The following is a 16,266-nucleotide window of genomic DNA, read 5'->3' on the forward strand; positions in this document are numbered from 1 at the left end:
GTAAGCCATACAACTATACAAGGATTGCAATAATTAGAGATAATTTAGACTTGGTCGTAAGAATCGAGGCAGTATATTATAGTCGTACGCATAAGTGCAGAACACTGACAGCCTGACTCAATAAATCGGACTAATATTATGTGCAATTGTATCCTTACGTCTATATTAATTAATGGGTTTGAATTTCGTATTAGTACCTATAATAATAATTATTATTATTGTTAAGACATAAAATATTATATAAGTTGATTAGTGTTTTTGATACCGTAATTTTCTTCTACAATGATAGTTAGAATGTTTCGAGTTAGTAATTTAATAAGTTTAGTATTTTATGAAATTATATTGTAATAGAAAAATTAAAATTAATTCGGTATTTACCAAAAGTTTATTTGATCTGAAACATGGCAAGTTAATTTGCAATGGACGTCCGTGGCAAAATATACATTACAATACTTGCTCACAATCTACATTATCTGTGCAGGCATTATTCACACACTATATTTAAAAAAAGAACACACGCAAACTAAATAATAATTACAAAAAAACAACAAAAAAATATCAACAATACACCAAATAACGTTTGTGTAAAACAAGTAAAAATTGCAATTCAAGTGTATTAGAAAGGCAAGTAAAAAAAAAAAAAAAACAGGAAATAATATTATATAGGTGGTATACAATACATAGTAATAATAATAATAATAATAATAATAATAATAATAATAATATTTATAATATATTATTATCGCGTAGGACCGACTTATACATTTGTTTTTGTTGTATTTAATTAAAAGCACTACAATTAAACAAGATATTAGAAAAAAAACAATATATTTACAAAAAAACATTTCCAATGTGAAATTAACTTTTCTTTGTACGATAATTAAAACGATATTAATAATAATATGTAGTACGGTGTGAGGGGAATTGAGAAAAAAAAAAGATTAAAAAGAATAAAGAGGTTTGTGGTTTTTTTCGCGAGTGATTCGAGGTAATGTGTGTCTGTGACGTCTATGCGAGTGAGACCAAAGTAAAAACAATAACTATAAAATTGTGATAGAAAAAAAATAATCATAATAATTGTACGACGATCTCGCATTTCAGTGTAAGTAATAAAAATTTCGTCTAAAAAAATCCATGCAAACAAGTCATCGGGTATTATATTATTATATAGGTAGAATGAGAATAAAAATACTCCTTGCGGGTGCCAAAATATTATATAATTATAATATAACATAAAAATAGAGGATGGGTTGAAACAATATATATATATGTCGAAATATTATAATAGATTAGAAAATATATGGAAAAATAAAACCACAATAATTAACAACGAAATATTGTCATAATGAACCGTTTACCTGAACCACGGTCATGTATTCCAATATAAAAATCTAACGAGTGAAGCATGCACCGTCAGTAAATACGAGCTAAAAACAAAATAAAACCAAAACATTTCACGGAAATAATGTTGATGAATAAAATATTTGTTTTATATATAAAAAACAATAAATTAATAAAACAATAAAATATGATAAAAACGTGAAATCAATAAATATAATATAGTAATAAAACTCGGATGAACATGAAAATGAGTCAAGCAGATGAAATTAAAAAAGTATTACATCAATTCATAAGCATAAAAATACAACGATTCGAAAATTTTTGGACTTGTATAAAACAATGAAATAACAAAAAATTTACTCGTGGCTAGTAATCGCATCCTTGAAGTTTGCACTCCAACGCCAACCAAACTGGTAGCCGATTTAAAACACAAAAAATAAAAAACAAAAATTAATATCTATAAAGCTTTTTTTTTTGGGAGTTTTTTTGTAATAATTTAAAAATTCTATTAATAAAACATGTTCCGCGATATATAAATATAATAGTCATTTACGATAATGCATATTGCGTATGTATATATATATATTATATAATATAGTATAATAACAAATTACGTTACGAAAATATAAAATGCAAAATAAACGTTAAAACACATTGGAAATGCATTATAATAATAATATATAATATGTTTAGTTATACACACGTTAGTAAAATAAATATCAACTAAGTTTTCGTAAAAAGCAAGTTTAACTAAAACAATAAATTATTGAATAATAATAAAAAAAAAGAACAAAGCTATATGTTTCTGTAAAACTCCGCAAGTCGAAAATACGAAAATGAAAACTATATAATATATTATGACAAAAGGACCCTTCTCATTAGAACGATAATAATGTCGTTATTTTTTTTCAGCCTAACAATATAGAAAAATAGAAAAATAAATTCGACACTTGTCGATATATAGCAACAGTGTCACCGATGTAATACCTTGGCAGACGATGTAGGCGTGATCGGCGGAGTGTCTTCGTTGGTTGGCGACAGTCTGGCGTCGGGCAGACGTTGTTCCTGAACGGAAGCTAGCCTGCAAAACATTAGTACCAAGTCTATTAAAAATACAAACATTTATTATATGAAAAGATTAACTTTTGAAAAAATTATTGTTACCTACTGGGATTTTTCAAATAATTATTTTCTTTATAGAATTGCGTAAACCAATTCATTATATTTAGTAATGAAGTTACGATAAATTTTTTTCGAAATATCCACTCCGTTGATGAAGGAAATATTATTTAAAATAAAAATATAATGCAATATTATGTTTATAAATTGTATATCGATGTAATGTTTGAATAAAAACTCAGTGTACATAACGAAAAAATGTTATCTCGTGTTAAAATGCATTTGGTTTTTACCGTTAAATTTATAATCGTATAGATATGTCGGAAAAAAAATCAATTTTTCCCCGAAGCTATTAACAATATTAACGATTTATACATAGAAAGAATTTTTTAATAATATGCAAACGTAGGCATAATATAATAATATAGGCATTTAGCAAACTTGATGTAATATGTAAAACAATAATTATAATATAAAATACCTATAACACATTATTGATTGACGAAACACATTTTTAGAATAGTTTAAAAGAAGTATGATAATATGCATTGTATATATAAATAATGTTATGCATTAGGTACCATTACTATAATAATTTACCTCTTGAGTGTAACAAGCGTTCCGGTTAATTTTTTACAACGTTTGAGTGCGCTTTCTAGGCGGTCGGGCTCTTCTTTAAGAAACCTAATATATATATAGCAATAAAAGACGAAAACTTGCATTATTACATTAGGTACACGTTATTAATATTGTATCAGTCAATTACTTTTCCTCGGTAACAGCTCTGTCCATTTCCTTCGTTAATACTGTACGAATTGACTCTTGTAAACTCGGGAACCTCAATTTTAATTCGGCAACCGTTTTACTAAGAACATAAATAAGAAAATTGAGATAAATAATAAATTATAATAAATTGTACATGTATTGTATGGTATATAATATATATTGCGACATTGCGCATAGTTCGAGGCGTTCGAGTATATAATAGTGTGATCTATTATAAAAAATTGACGTTCACAAGAAATCGCAGAAAAAGGTAATTGGCTATAGAGTGGGGAGGGGTGAAAAAGAGTAAAGATAAATTAGTGTTCACATTAGATTTCTATAATACGTTGCGAACGCGCGGGATTCACTGTCGGGGTAGGCGGAAGTGACGGAATAGCGGAAGCGGGAGAACGCTACGCCGTAATGATTTTGGGGCTTGTATACGAAATACTACTCTTGTCAGTCGTGATATATATTTTGGATAATATTGTACCTGGATTTGCTGAGCACAAGCGCCATGTTTTCCACGTCTGACATGTTTACTCTGGACTTCTTGTTAATGACGTTTCCTCGTAGTTCTTCCACCGTGCTCTCGAGCTCACTGCACCAACACACACGGTAAAACAACAAAGTACATTATAGAAAAATTCGGTAGCCGAGAACGATACATTCTGAACACGTTCGATCGATTGCCGAATTATAGACTTATTATACACACATACGCGCGAATGTATTATATAGTACCATATAGATTATAGATCCTATTTATTATTCGCGGCGAGAACTGCTAAAATATTATACACAGGTATATGGTATTAAATATACATTATACGAGGTAAAATGACTAAGTCATTTAAAATTAAATTGGAGCGTCATAACAATATAATTAAAATAATATTACAGGGTGATACATAAATCGTGCATATCTCCATTTTTTAAATTTAATAATATAAAATTTATTCATGATCTGATTTACTTAATGACAATATTTTAAAATCCTTGACATTTTTATGTACTTAATACAACATTTGAATGAGTAGTTTTTAAGTTATTAGAATGTTTATAAATTTATAATAAGGACAGTAGTCTTAAAAATGATTTTACAAAAAAAATAAAAATATATGTAATATTAAATCTATAATATAGTATTTATCATGCAAGTACAAAAAATTTTTAAATTTTAAATGTTGATGATAAATTAATTTTAATTACTTAGGTTTACAAATCCCCGTAGTGTTCATTCTTCCTAATTTATTAGAATAATAACAATTTGTCATTAGAATATCATTATGGACCTATTATACTTAGTATATAAAGTTAATTAATTCAAAAACTATTTGTTAAAATTTTGATTTTGATACAACATTTTCATAAAAAATAACCATTAAATAATTTACTGTATAAAAATGGGGCTGTTATTAGAATAGCTGGCGTTTTTATCTCCACCAAACACTCTTTTTGTAGAACAAAAAAATCTCAAGAATTTGAAAATATGGTCTTTAATACTTAAATATTAAAAAAAAAATTCAGATTTTTGATAACTGTATAATTGAAGAAAAATACGGAGATGAGTATGCTTAGTGAATAATTTAGATTCAGAGATCTGTAGATACTATATAATTAAATTCGTGACAAAACGAATAATTATAGACGTCTAAATAGCATTAGAATATACAGTTTTCTGTGACATAATATACTGATCGTTCTTATCATAAATGCACGGTCCGTAAGTCTTACCATGCTTAGTAGCCAATGGGTATATATAATAATATTCGGGATTTCCGGCGCGGCAAGAAAACAACGATATTTAGGTACTTCCGCGTGAACGGAGTAACACAGTAGTCATTATCGTACTTATTGTTTTGTGTATGTGCAAAATTACAAAAATGATGTTGGCAAACTGTTAACGGGAGATTTCAGACGATAAACGTCGTCGCGACTATAATGATTCGTTGTGGTGTGAAAAAAATTGCGTTATCGTAGGAATCATTAACTGTTTGGTTTATCTTTTCGTTTTCCGACCGTGGTCGTCACATGATATAACAATATACGGGGTGATTCATTTAAAATAAGACACTCATTATTTAAAATAATCTAACGTTTTTGGAAATATTTATAATTTTTATAATTTTTTATCGGTATAATTTTTCAAGTTTTTATCCTTTTGAATAATAACACGCATTTCTAATTTCATATTTTGAAGTATAATATTATTCGGTGTATGTTGATCTATAAAAATCAATTTTCGATCAAGTAGTTTATTAGTTATAAGTATTTTAAGTTTAGCGGAGTAGTAGACTAACATTTGGCGAAGTAGGTATCCATGTACCACTCCAATTCGTTTATCAACATTTTAAATACTATCATAACTCATGAGCTGCACGTCTAAAATTTGATTTTTATTTATCAAAGTACTCCAAAAAATATTTTGCTCTGGAATAAAACGCTAAAAATGAATGGTTCATTTATAAATTCTAAACAATTATAACGTGAAAAAATATAGGTATTTTTTTACAAAGAGATTTTAGAAAAAAAACGTTTCTTGTTTTAAAATTATGACTGTCTTATGTTTAATGGATCATCCGGTATAATATACTGTACATAAATATTGAATATAATATTAATGATGTTTAATGTGTGATGTCGGGCGTTACGCAACGCAATACGATGTGTTTTGTTAAACCATCATATTGTTATTGTCACACTTACGTCAAGTCCGTTTCTAGCCTGATAATCTCCTGCCTGTAAATGTCCTCTTCCCGGTCTACGTGTGCCCTTTCCTTCGATCCGGATTCGCTCCACGCTTGGTCGGCGCCGGAAGCGATCAACGCTCTAGATATAAAACACCACAACGTTATTCGGCACGATCTTTATTATGTACGTATATTATAATATAGGTATACACCGTGCACACGCGTGGGCTGACAAAAATCTTCACGAGTTCGCTAATCATTCGTCGTAAGACTACACTATATTAAGTACATAAACGATTAAACCCGCGAGTATTTCGTGACCGTTAATATTTTTTCTTCGAAAAACATTATTTTCACAAACGGATATATTTTAATATGATAAATGGAAAAAAATATAAATGTTTGAATTCGATACACTATAATTATATAATGCGGCGAGTATATACACTACGGGCGTCAGGAACGCGATCGTAAGAGAATATAATATAAGCACACGACCGCGACTGCTCGAAATCGGCTTGTAACGTTTTCGAAAGATAACATTCAACTACGCAGCTCGGGGATATTTTTATTCGAATAATTATGTATGCGTGAATATAATAACACATCGTATATACCGAGTGATTTTTTGAACGTAAGACATTCGTTATTTCTAAAACTAACGTTATTGAAAATATTTTCTTTTACATAATCTTAAGTCAAAAACAATTATTTAAAAAAAAGTTATATTTTTTATCATTATGATTTTTTATAGTAAGAATACTTTGATTTTTATAAATTGGAATACGAAGTTAAAAATGTATGTTGTTAGTTAAACCAGTAAAATATTTAAAGACTAGTTCAAAATATGATTTTTTTCAAAATTGTTGTTTTGTAATGACTTAAGTTATATGTAGGTAAAATAAATATTATCAAAATCGTTAGCGTTTTCTGAGAAAATGAATGTATTATGTTAAATGGATCACCCTGTATATACAATGTGTTAAGAGTAGTTTAATTTACGTAAACTATATAATTTTGGAAATTCACGTATAACATGAAATAATGAGTGAAATTTACCTTATTTTTATGAACGTGTCTTTGATGGTTTCGCGAATGGAGTGGGCTTGTGCTTGAGACATTCTTCTTAGGTTTCGGGCTTCTTGCCGCAAGTCTTTTGCTTTTTTCTGCAGAACTCTGAGTTGATTATACATTTCTGGCGTCAGCTGTAGATCTGTAATGTTGGAATGAAAATAACAATTATTTATCGTTTAAGCTTACCTTAATATAATTTATAATATATATTTATATTGACTAACCACTGTACAAGTGTCTTTCATCATATTGTCCTGGTATAGCGGATGGCTTAGGCGGAGGATGAGGCTTAAATCTGTCTTTTTCTAAAATCAATTAAAACATATAATATTTATTAAAAATAAAATAAAATAAATAAAATAATTAGTAAAAAATCAGTTGACAAATAAAGACGCAATAAAATTACGTGGTTTTAGAAATTTTAAATGAAATAAAATAATAAATATACGTTTTATTAGTTTTCTTATACGAGAATCTACAAAACGTCAAAATATTAAATAATGACTAAACATTACAGGTAAACATAAATAAGATGAAAAGTATTCAAAACATATTTTACAATGTCAATAATGACGGTGTAAAAAATATTTATTTGTGTTTGTTGCTTTGTTATAAAAAATAAAATTTAACATAGTTTAAATGTCAACATCTTATCTCAAAATTGGAGTGTTTCGAAATCGAATCAAGTCACTCAAAAAACCCAAATGAGGAAAACTAAATGAGATTTAGAAAGACAAATGGATTTAAGTTTGTTTTAGTTGGTTGAGATCAGATCAAAAGGGCCTTGCTTAAAAGATTATTTTGTTGAAAATACGAATCGAGAAACAGGACATATATTATCATACATATTTTCTGTGACTTAATTCCGTATTTTAGAAAACGAGGTAAAAAACTAAAAACGTTACGTTATTATTAAGTACATTTCATTTAATGTGTTTTTAAGAACATACAGTTGTTTACAGCACTTTAATACAAATAACAAAGATTTAAGTGATTGTAGTTTTATTTTTTTATTCGTAGAAATCTTGAAAGACGAATACGAATTTTTTTTTATAATGTGTATATTATATAAATATATATAAATCCTCAGAAATCAACAGTAACAAGAAAAATAGTTATATGGTTTGAAAGATATCATTGTTCTTGCATTCTGCCGGCAGGTAGGATTAATCCAGCATATTATATTTTGTGTTCACGAAATCCATTACTTATAAATCTCTTAGCATTGAATTTGTTTACTTTTGTCAGTGTTTTATTACTGCAACCGTATTTTGCTAGACCAGGAAATATTTGAAAATCACGCAATATTATTTTTAGAGTGGTATATAAAATAAAATACTTATGCTGTGGTCCCTAAATCCTAATATGCACAGTACACACACATAAATATATTATACGTTATAATATGACTTAAAACTTTATAAGTTTTAAATGTTATTTAGAACACCTAACTGTGTATACATGACGTACTATATTGAACGCTATTTTTATTTGCCAAATGCAATATGCATATTTAGTTACTAGAAGAATAAAAAATTAGAAGATCATATATTATTGGTATCTATAATCGTAACTTACGATTCGTAAGTGTGCGGAATGGGCGCACATTTTTGTTGGTAGTTGACTGGTAAATTATGCTTGGGTCATTTTTTTTATTTAATAGTTGATATAGGTATTTTTAAGTAGATATTGGTAAGAAAACAATTCTATAATACTTATAATTTTATAAATATACATAATAATTATTATAATATATAATAATATAAATTATTTTGTATACATTAATTAAGTCATTAATGACTGTTTTAAAAATTTAAATTTAATCTTGTCTACTCCCTAATCATTGTTATTAGTTTTAGATTATTTTGATCATTAATTTTCATATTATTATTATTACTATGTATATCAACAGTATAATATGTAGTTCTTCTGTTGTTTTATTGTTACATTTAAATTTTTCACTATCTTATTGTTGAGCTATATATATATTATCTTGTATCAATCTGTAATTGTTAAACTTTAATAGTTGTTACTAAAAGTTCTAAAAAAAAAAAAAAAAATTATTATAATACACAATATACTAAATATTGTGTATAAATATCAATTTTATAACTGTGAACATTATTAAATTTAAATTCAAATTACAGAAGCGATAAATTGACGAGTGTTGATTGATGTTTGCATAGTGTTCAAGTTTTGTGAATTAAAATTATTGTATTGACTTATAATGGAAAAATGATAAGAACGATAAAATTATAAAAATAACTCTACAAGTGAAAGTGGAGAAAGATGAAGATAAAATTATATTTTTGCGTAGTAGTAAAACAAAATATGATCAATACTAGTGAAAAAAAATGTCGAAAATTAAACAATACTGTAAGAAGTTTCAAAATTAAAATTTGTCTTTTTTTGAAAGGCTGAACTAATTATTAGTGTTCTTAGCTAAATTATTCTTGTTGCTATAAAAAAATGATAGGAGACAATACTTGCTGATTTAAAGTGTTACAAGTAAAAATAATAAAAAAACATAACAAGTCATCCTACAGTAAATGAAATATTGTCGTATAATGTTTATAATATCATAATTATTATTAATTAGTTTCTATTATAACGTCAGTTTTCTTATAAATCGATTGACATAAATGTTGTAAAAATTAGATTCATTGTGAGACCAATGGAATACAGTAAAGGGCGTTTCGGCTAAATTTGTATTTTTAATTAATAGTAAATAACTAATAAGATACACGATTGATACTTACACCGTACACATACGAACTAAACGTGAATTAATTTGTTAGTCTTTAATAAATGGACTTAGATACAACAAAATATAACGATACACACTTAAATAAGACGAGGATTGTAGTAGTGGTCAAAGAAATGTTTTATAAAAAATATAAAAAGTACAAAAGTACGATACAGAATAATATTATGTGTAAGGCTTGGAGAACGGGTTTCTTTGTATTGTTATTTGAAAGCAATTTGATACATTGTTGAAATTTAAATATCACAACGATTAACGAATTTCATGGAAAATTAAACCGTGAGGAATTTAAAAAACAATCTTTTTAAATTAACAAACCGTGGTCTAGAATTTAAATTAAAAATGCTGCTGAATAAAATATGTTAAGCTTTTGTATTCCAAAAAATGTTAAGTAAATTACATAGACATAAAATCAGCACATATATTGCGCAGTCTGTTGTTTTATTCATAATTTAAAAAGAGCGGCGATTTTTCTGAGGTGACGACTAACGAGACGAGCCGGTATTGTGCAAGTTATCTTTTCGAATCAATGTGTGTGAAGTGTGAATAATTCGAAATATGTATGCGTTGTGTGCGGCAAAGTGCAGTGAACGAAATGTTTGGTTAATCGATTTTCATCCCCCGTGACATGTGAATAAATGTGTATTTTTTTAATGTTTACCTTGAGATGCTGTTCTAGGTAATGTAGACGATTTAATTGCTGGTTTCGCAGGTTTCGTGTCCGCTATAAGGTAAGCAACGGAATACAACAACAATAACACAAAACAATATTATAGTCCACACTTGTGTTTTCGTTAATATTTAATAATTATAATACAATACTGTTAATTGTTATAGATATATAAAAAAAAAAATACTTAATAATATAATTAGCCATCTATTATATGTTACCGGTAATGTGATTGAATTTGTATTAGTTTAATTATTTGTGCATTGTGCGATATTGAGGAATTTTATAAATTTCAAAAAAATTAATATTTTAAGTTACTTTATTTGTTAAACACATAATAGAAATTTAATAATTCAAATAATAGTTTTATATAACATTTTAATTTAATTTAATTTAATTTCTCATGTACAATGTTAAGAGTGAACAATATAATATATAATTATGAATTGTACGAAAAAAATAATTACCCTCAAAATTAGAGTTCTTGTTGATACTCTATAGTCCATTATCATCACTGTTTTACGCTTGTCTAATAATTTTAATTTAAACTTCATACGTACATAAATAAATAACAATGCAATTGGAGTATTAGGAGATGTATTACATTTACAGTTTTTCAATGGTTACATAATTTTTTATAAAAGTACAATAATTGAATTTTTACGCTCGTTAACACAAGAATGTATTTATTTATATTTTATTTAACAAGAGCTATAGTTTAAAAATCATTAGGTTGAACAAACTTAAATTTTGATTTTTACTTTAAAAATAATATTATATTTTAATATTTATGTGACAACAAACGTTTAAGTTAGAATAATTAAAATCATCAGTTACAGTCTACCAATCACGACGTTATCAGTTCATTCTGGAGTAGAAATAATTGTCAAGTCATACCTATTATTATTCTGATTTTCCGCTATACATAACATTGGGAAATAACTTGATTTAAATGGTCTAGACGAATTTTAATTCAGAATCGGATATATCTAAAATCTACATCGTTTCATTTTTATTGCAGTATTAACGTACATAGCTTTTACCAGTTTTTAGATATTTTCGTAATTATTCGAATGATTCTTGCGAATGCGAATAATGTGATAAATCATTATTAGGTATACTTACAAATTATAAACACTTATCGTTATTAGTCATTACTATAATACCAGAACATTCATATTGCCGGTAACATATATAAATAATTAAAATTTATATTATAGTATTAATTAATACATACTTAATGTACTACTAAATAGTAAAATTTTATGTTTACTAATGTGTGCGTGTGTTTTTGTGTATGATAGGTATATATATATATACACAAGAGTTTTTATATCTTTAATAGGTTTGTTAGAAATAAAATTTATATTTATACAGAGTGAATTAGAAAGGTCTGATAAAGACAAATGTCTAATTCAATGTAAAAATATCAGATCTTTCTGATTTACACTCTGTATAATATATTCAAAGGGAAATGGTTTTGAACGTGTACCGTGTGATTGATGGAAAAGCTAAATTATTAACCTACCTGAACTCTGCGGCGAATGTTGTTTTGGCGAGTTCATGTCTGGTGGCTCGTCGCTGAACGATACAGATTTCTCAAACGAAACTGATTTGTCTGCAACGTTAATAGTACATACAACGTGTTAATCGTTACAAAGTCGATTGCGATAATGTTAAATAGAATAATAATATTAATAACAATAAAAATAAAAATAATCATAAAAACAATATTTATACATTTCGTCGTACAACTGTAAACTATAATATAATATCAATAAGCGCAACAAAATATTATATTATATAATTCATAACGATTAATCAGTACGTCATCGCAAATTTGGCAAAGCAAATGTTATATTGTCACTTTATGCGCGAACTCTCAGCTCTAATATTATTATTATAATAAAATATAGCGTATTCGTTTATTTCTTAGAAGCACTATACTTTTGATGGTTAAGAGACATGACGTAGAGTCAAGTATCTCCTACTGAAATTTAAAAAGAAGAAAACTATATAAGTTTATGAATTCGTTCAAATAATATATAACGCACAAGCTCTTAAAATATAGTTCGGCCTAAAAATACTAATTCACTTTGCAGTTATTTTCCAAACAAGAAAACCTCGGAAAGCCGTAAAATATTATCTTACCTTTTGAGTGTTGCACGTCGTATTTTCAACGCGCGAGATTCAAATTGAATTAGTAAATGGATGCGGGATAGGTAAAAGATGATAAACTATTTACACAAACCCAAGACATTCGATAGGGTATATAAAGCAAATATAATATTATAAACCGACCGAAAGGTTTCAATAAGCAAAGTAAATATTTCAAACAAAAACCAATAATAGTACGTCAATATAAACAAAAATAGTAAACTATATAAATATCTACTTTATGCATTAGCGTTAAAATATTATACGTATGAATAAATCGTGTATAGCTAACCTCGTCCGAGTTTAGGAGGTTTAGTGTCAGACCGCTTGTATGGTTCCTCTACAAAGCATATATATCATACTCGGATAAGAATATATTCTAAATATTATTGGTTATAACAGTGTACATAACATAAACATAAACATGGTTGCGGTGTCTGCTGGGCATCGACCACGTATATGAAATTTTTTATTGTATATATTATATTTTAGGGGCAAAAATTTGAGTTATAATAGAGTACAACAAGAATATAATAGGTGGCCTTGATGTAATAATAGAAGCCGTTGGAGAGTCTATGACGTATAGTATCACTACCAGTGTTAGAAAACTGCAACAATGTATAAATGGGTTAAAAAATAGACAACGTACCTGCTAGAGACGTAGTGCTTCCGACAGAGACCTTATCGAACTCATCACTAGCTGAATCGTAATAATGAAAAAAAAGATAAGTGTTAGAAAACGGGTATTAAAACGCCAAAAACCAAGCAAAATTGTGTCAACACGGTCAAATTAAATATGTGAATTAGGAAGGTAGTACATAATATATTGACTGCAGACAGATAATAGTAAAGTAGTTATAACAATGTAATATAAAACAGATGATATGAACAGGTTTGGGGTAATAGTAGCAATATGGATAGAATGTGAGTGCGGATGTATTAATAATATAAGATATTTATATATATATTATACACAATGTGATTCATCAAGCAAGCTCATCCCTTAGGTTAGGTTATGTGAAATATATGTAACATTTATTCAGGTAATTTATTAATAATGATAAGGTTTTAATAAATTAGTATCAACTACCATAATTTTTAAATCATTGTAGCCTCATATTTTCTAAGTCTTAAGCCGCAGTAAATTTTAAAGTTTAATGACTCAAAAATTACTATTTACCTTTAATTTTTATTTATATACATCAACATTTTAAAAAAGCACCTGCTTAAAAATTTAAAATAGAACAAGATGGTTCTTTTTATTTGAAAAAAGAAGTTTGTATCACCATAGAACATCCCTTATATTGTTTTTGTTTAAAAATATTGTCTTTAAGCGTGCTTAACATTTCCCAAAAATTAAAATTTGAATACGTTTATTATTAAAAGAAAAAATGGGAATGGGTATGATTGGTGAATCGCTTTGTATATATGTGAAGTATGTGTGAAGTATATATTGGGTATGTATTATATTTAAACGATTTTTAAAGTGGGTGCTTCAATACCTACATGAAAATAGTTGTCTATAGAAATGAAATATCAAAAAAAAAAAAATGATAAAAAATTCAGCTAATTTCTGAAAACATAATTTTAAAAACTATACAGGGCATTAAATGATGGTTTATATACTTTTTATACATTGATTTATAAATGCGTAGAAATGAGATATTTACCATTTCTGAACGGTGGCGCCACGACCGGTGCGTGCGTTAAAGCTTTCTGAACTAATCCCGTTAGATTAGCAATCTGTCTCTCCATGTTTTCTACTCGTATCCTGTAAAATTATAAACAGCTGATATATTAAACACGATTTTATGCAGACCTATTTCCAGACGTGCATAACAGTAAATTATAACAGTAAATAATAATTATAATAAGAAAAAAAAATACAAATTACGATTATGAAAAACTAAAAGTTGTATGAAACATGCAGATTATGATAAATTTCGTTGTAATCGTAGAAATACCATTAGTGCCATTAGGTTACGAGATCAATAGGATTCCTTCAAGTATTTAAAAAAAAATTCAGAAACCCTTTGAACATTTTTATAATTTATAATTGGTAGGTAATTGAAAAAAAAATATGAAAAAAATATTTTACAATCTATCGGATAACATAACATAAAAAAAGTGTATCTTTGGCCTTTTTAGTCTATGGTTATTATAATGGCCAATAAGAAAAATAATATGGTATAATATATTATATATGATATATTATCATAATATTACGTATAAATGAATTATAGATCTTAAGTTACATAAACGAGTTTATTAAATACCTGTTTTACATTTTATGACATAAATTGCGGTATTTTTTTTATAAATATATAGTAGTCTTAGGGATGTTTGACAAGTTAAATTTAATTAACCCACTTATTTGGTTTATGTTATTATAACATTAGGTTATACCGTTATTTGAATTGAACCGTAATACATAACTGCGTCTATAATATTATGTATTATTTTTGGTACTATACTTAATGGAAATTTAAAAGAAAGATTTAAAATACGAACAACATTAAAAAAACTGAACACCAGTTCACGCGACGAGGAATTTTATTGGAGGAATATATTCCATCACTCGTGTGTATGCGTAGTTTAGCGTATTATAAACAGTATATAAATATACTGCCTTCAAAATAATTATTTCAGTTCCGGACGACTTATTTATTTATGCATATTATGTACAATGTGTAACAGAAAGAACTGACAGATATGTATGATAATTAGCTATGTACTTATCTAATACATTTATTATATACACACTTTTAATTAAACAATTAAATGTGTTATTTATTTTTGTTACAACCTGTACATACCTCGGGACCTACATCACACAATAATTAATGTGCAAATATAAATTGTAATATTATACTATTGTAGTATTGTATTATATAATATTATAAAAGAAGTGTAAATCTTATGAGATTATATAGTACAATATAACACACTATATTATAATAGAGCGATACACAGTTTTTTTTTTGTGAGAATTTATTTCACTCGAGGCGTCTGGTTAGTATTATAACAAATATTGTATACTAATTATTTGGTCAGTTGCGACTAATTGCACCCAGAGGATTAGTTATGGCTTCGCGTTAAAGAAAGATGTTTGTATACGGTGGATGACATCGTGTCTGATATAATATGTATATTACATAAATATATATAGATATATAGACAGTTCGTATATAAAATACACACACACACACATACACTAATAAAGCAGTATCGAATATAACGGTATTACACAATAATAATAATGATGAGTAAAAAAATAAAATAATGGAGGAAAACACACAAACCAGTAATATACATAACGTACAATGTAACTAAACTACGAAAAAATTAAATGTAAATAAATTAAAACATTTATATTATATATAACACATAATATTAAACTGTAAGGAAAAAAAACCAAAAGAAAATAACAATACATGAATAATTGTGGGAAAAACGATTAATATTCTCCGGTTACTGACGGGATATACAAAGCGTTTTATTAAATGTATGCGTATACAGCACTGTATAATATAATAATTATTAATTTAGGACTGTGAATTTAAAAACCTTTAAAAATTAACCTTAAAACCTTAAAACAATAAAGTATAAATTCCAAAAATTGCACTAAATTTTTTTTAAAAATAAATTCAATATAAAATGAATTGTAAGCATATTTACGAAAC

The 16,266-nt window shown here is 26.9% G+C and overlaps 1 protein-coding gene across 13 annotated transcripts in view; it reads right to left on the reverse strand.

The window, feature by feature from the left end:
• The window catches only part of LOC132932360 (coiled-coil domain-containing protein AGAP005037), a 171,203-nt gene that overhangs the window by 8,852 nt on the left and 146,085 nt on the right, over positions 1-16,266 (reverse strand). For 4 of the 13 annotated variants that reach the window (XM_060998764.1, XM_060998709.1, XM_060998719.1 and 1 more), the window contains 12 exons: positions 14,254-14,354; positions 13,233-13,283; positions 12,876-12,923; positions 11,955-12,044; positions 10,418-10,480; positions 7,217-7,297; positions 6,978-7,131; positions 5,935-6,057; positions 3,719-3,826; positions 3,227-3,325; positions 3,061-3,144; positions 2,329-2,422 (listed from right to left, as the gene is read on the reverse strand). In XM_060998764.1, coding sequence (XP_060854747.1) covers positions 2,329-2,422; positions 3,061-3,144; positions 3,227-3,325; positions 3,719-3,826; positions 5,935-6,057; positions 6,978-7,131; positions 7,217-7,297; positions 10,418-10,480; positions 11,955-12,044; positions 12,876-12,923; positions 13,233-13,283; positions 14,254-14,354 — 1,096 coding nt within the window. Of the gene's footprint in view, positions 1-378; positions 496-1,701; positions 1,752-2,328; positions 2,423-3,060; positions 3,145-3,226; positions 3,326-3,718; positions 3,827-5,934; positions 6,058-6,977; positions 7,132-7,216; positions 7,298-10,417; positions 10,481-11,954; positions 12,045-12,875; positions 12,924-13,232; positions 13,284-14,253; positions 14,355-16,266 lie in introns of all 13 variants that reach the window. The other 9 variants (XM_060998781.1, XM_060998750.1, XR_009662872.1 and 6 more) reach the window with 8 other exon arrangements.

Source organism: Rhopalosiphum padi, chromosome 1, assembly GCF_020882245.1.
Source record: "Rhopalosiphum padi isolate XX-2018 chromosome 1, ASM2088224v1, whole genome shotgun sequence".
Taxonomy (NCBI): domain Eukaryota; kingdom Metazoa; phylum Arthropoda; class Insecta; order Hemiptera; family Aphididae; genus Rhopalosiphum; species Rhopalosiphum padi.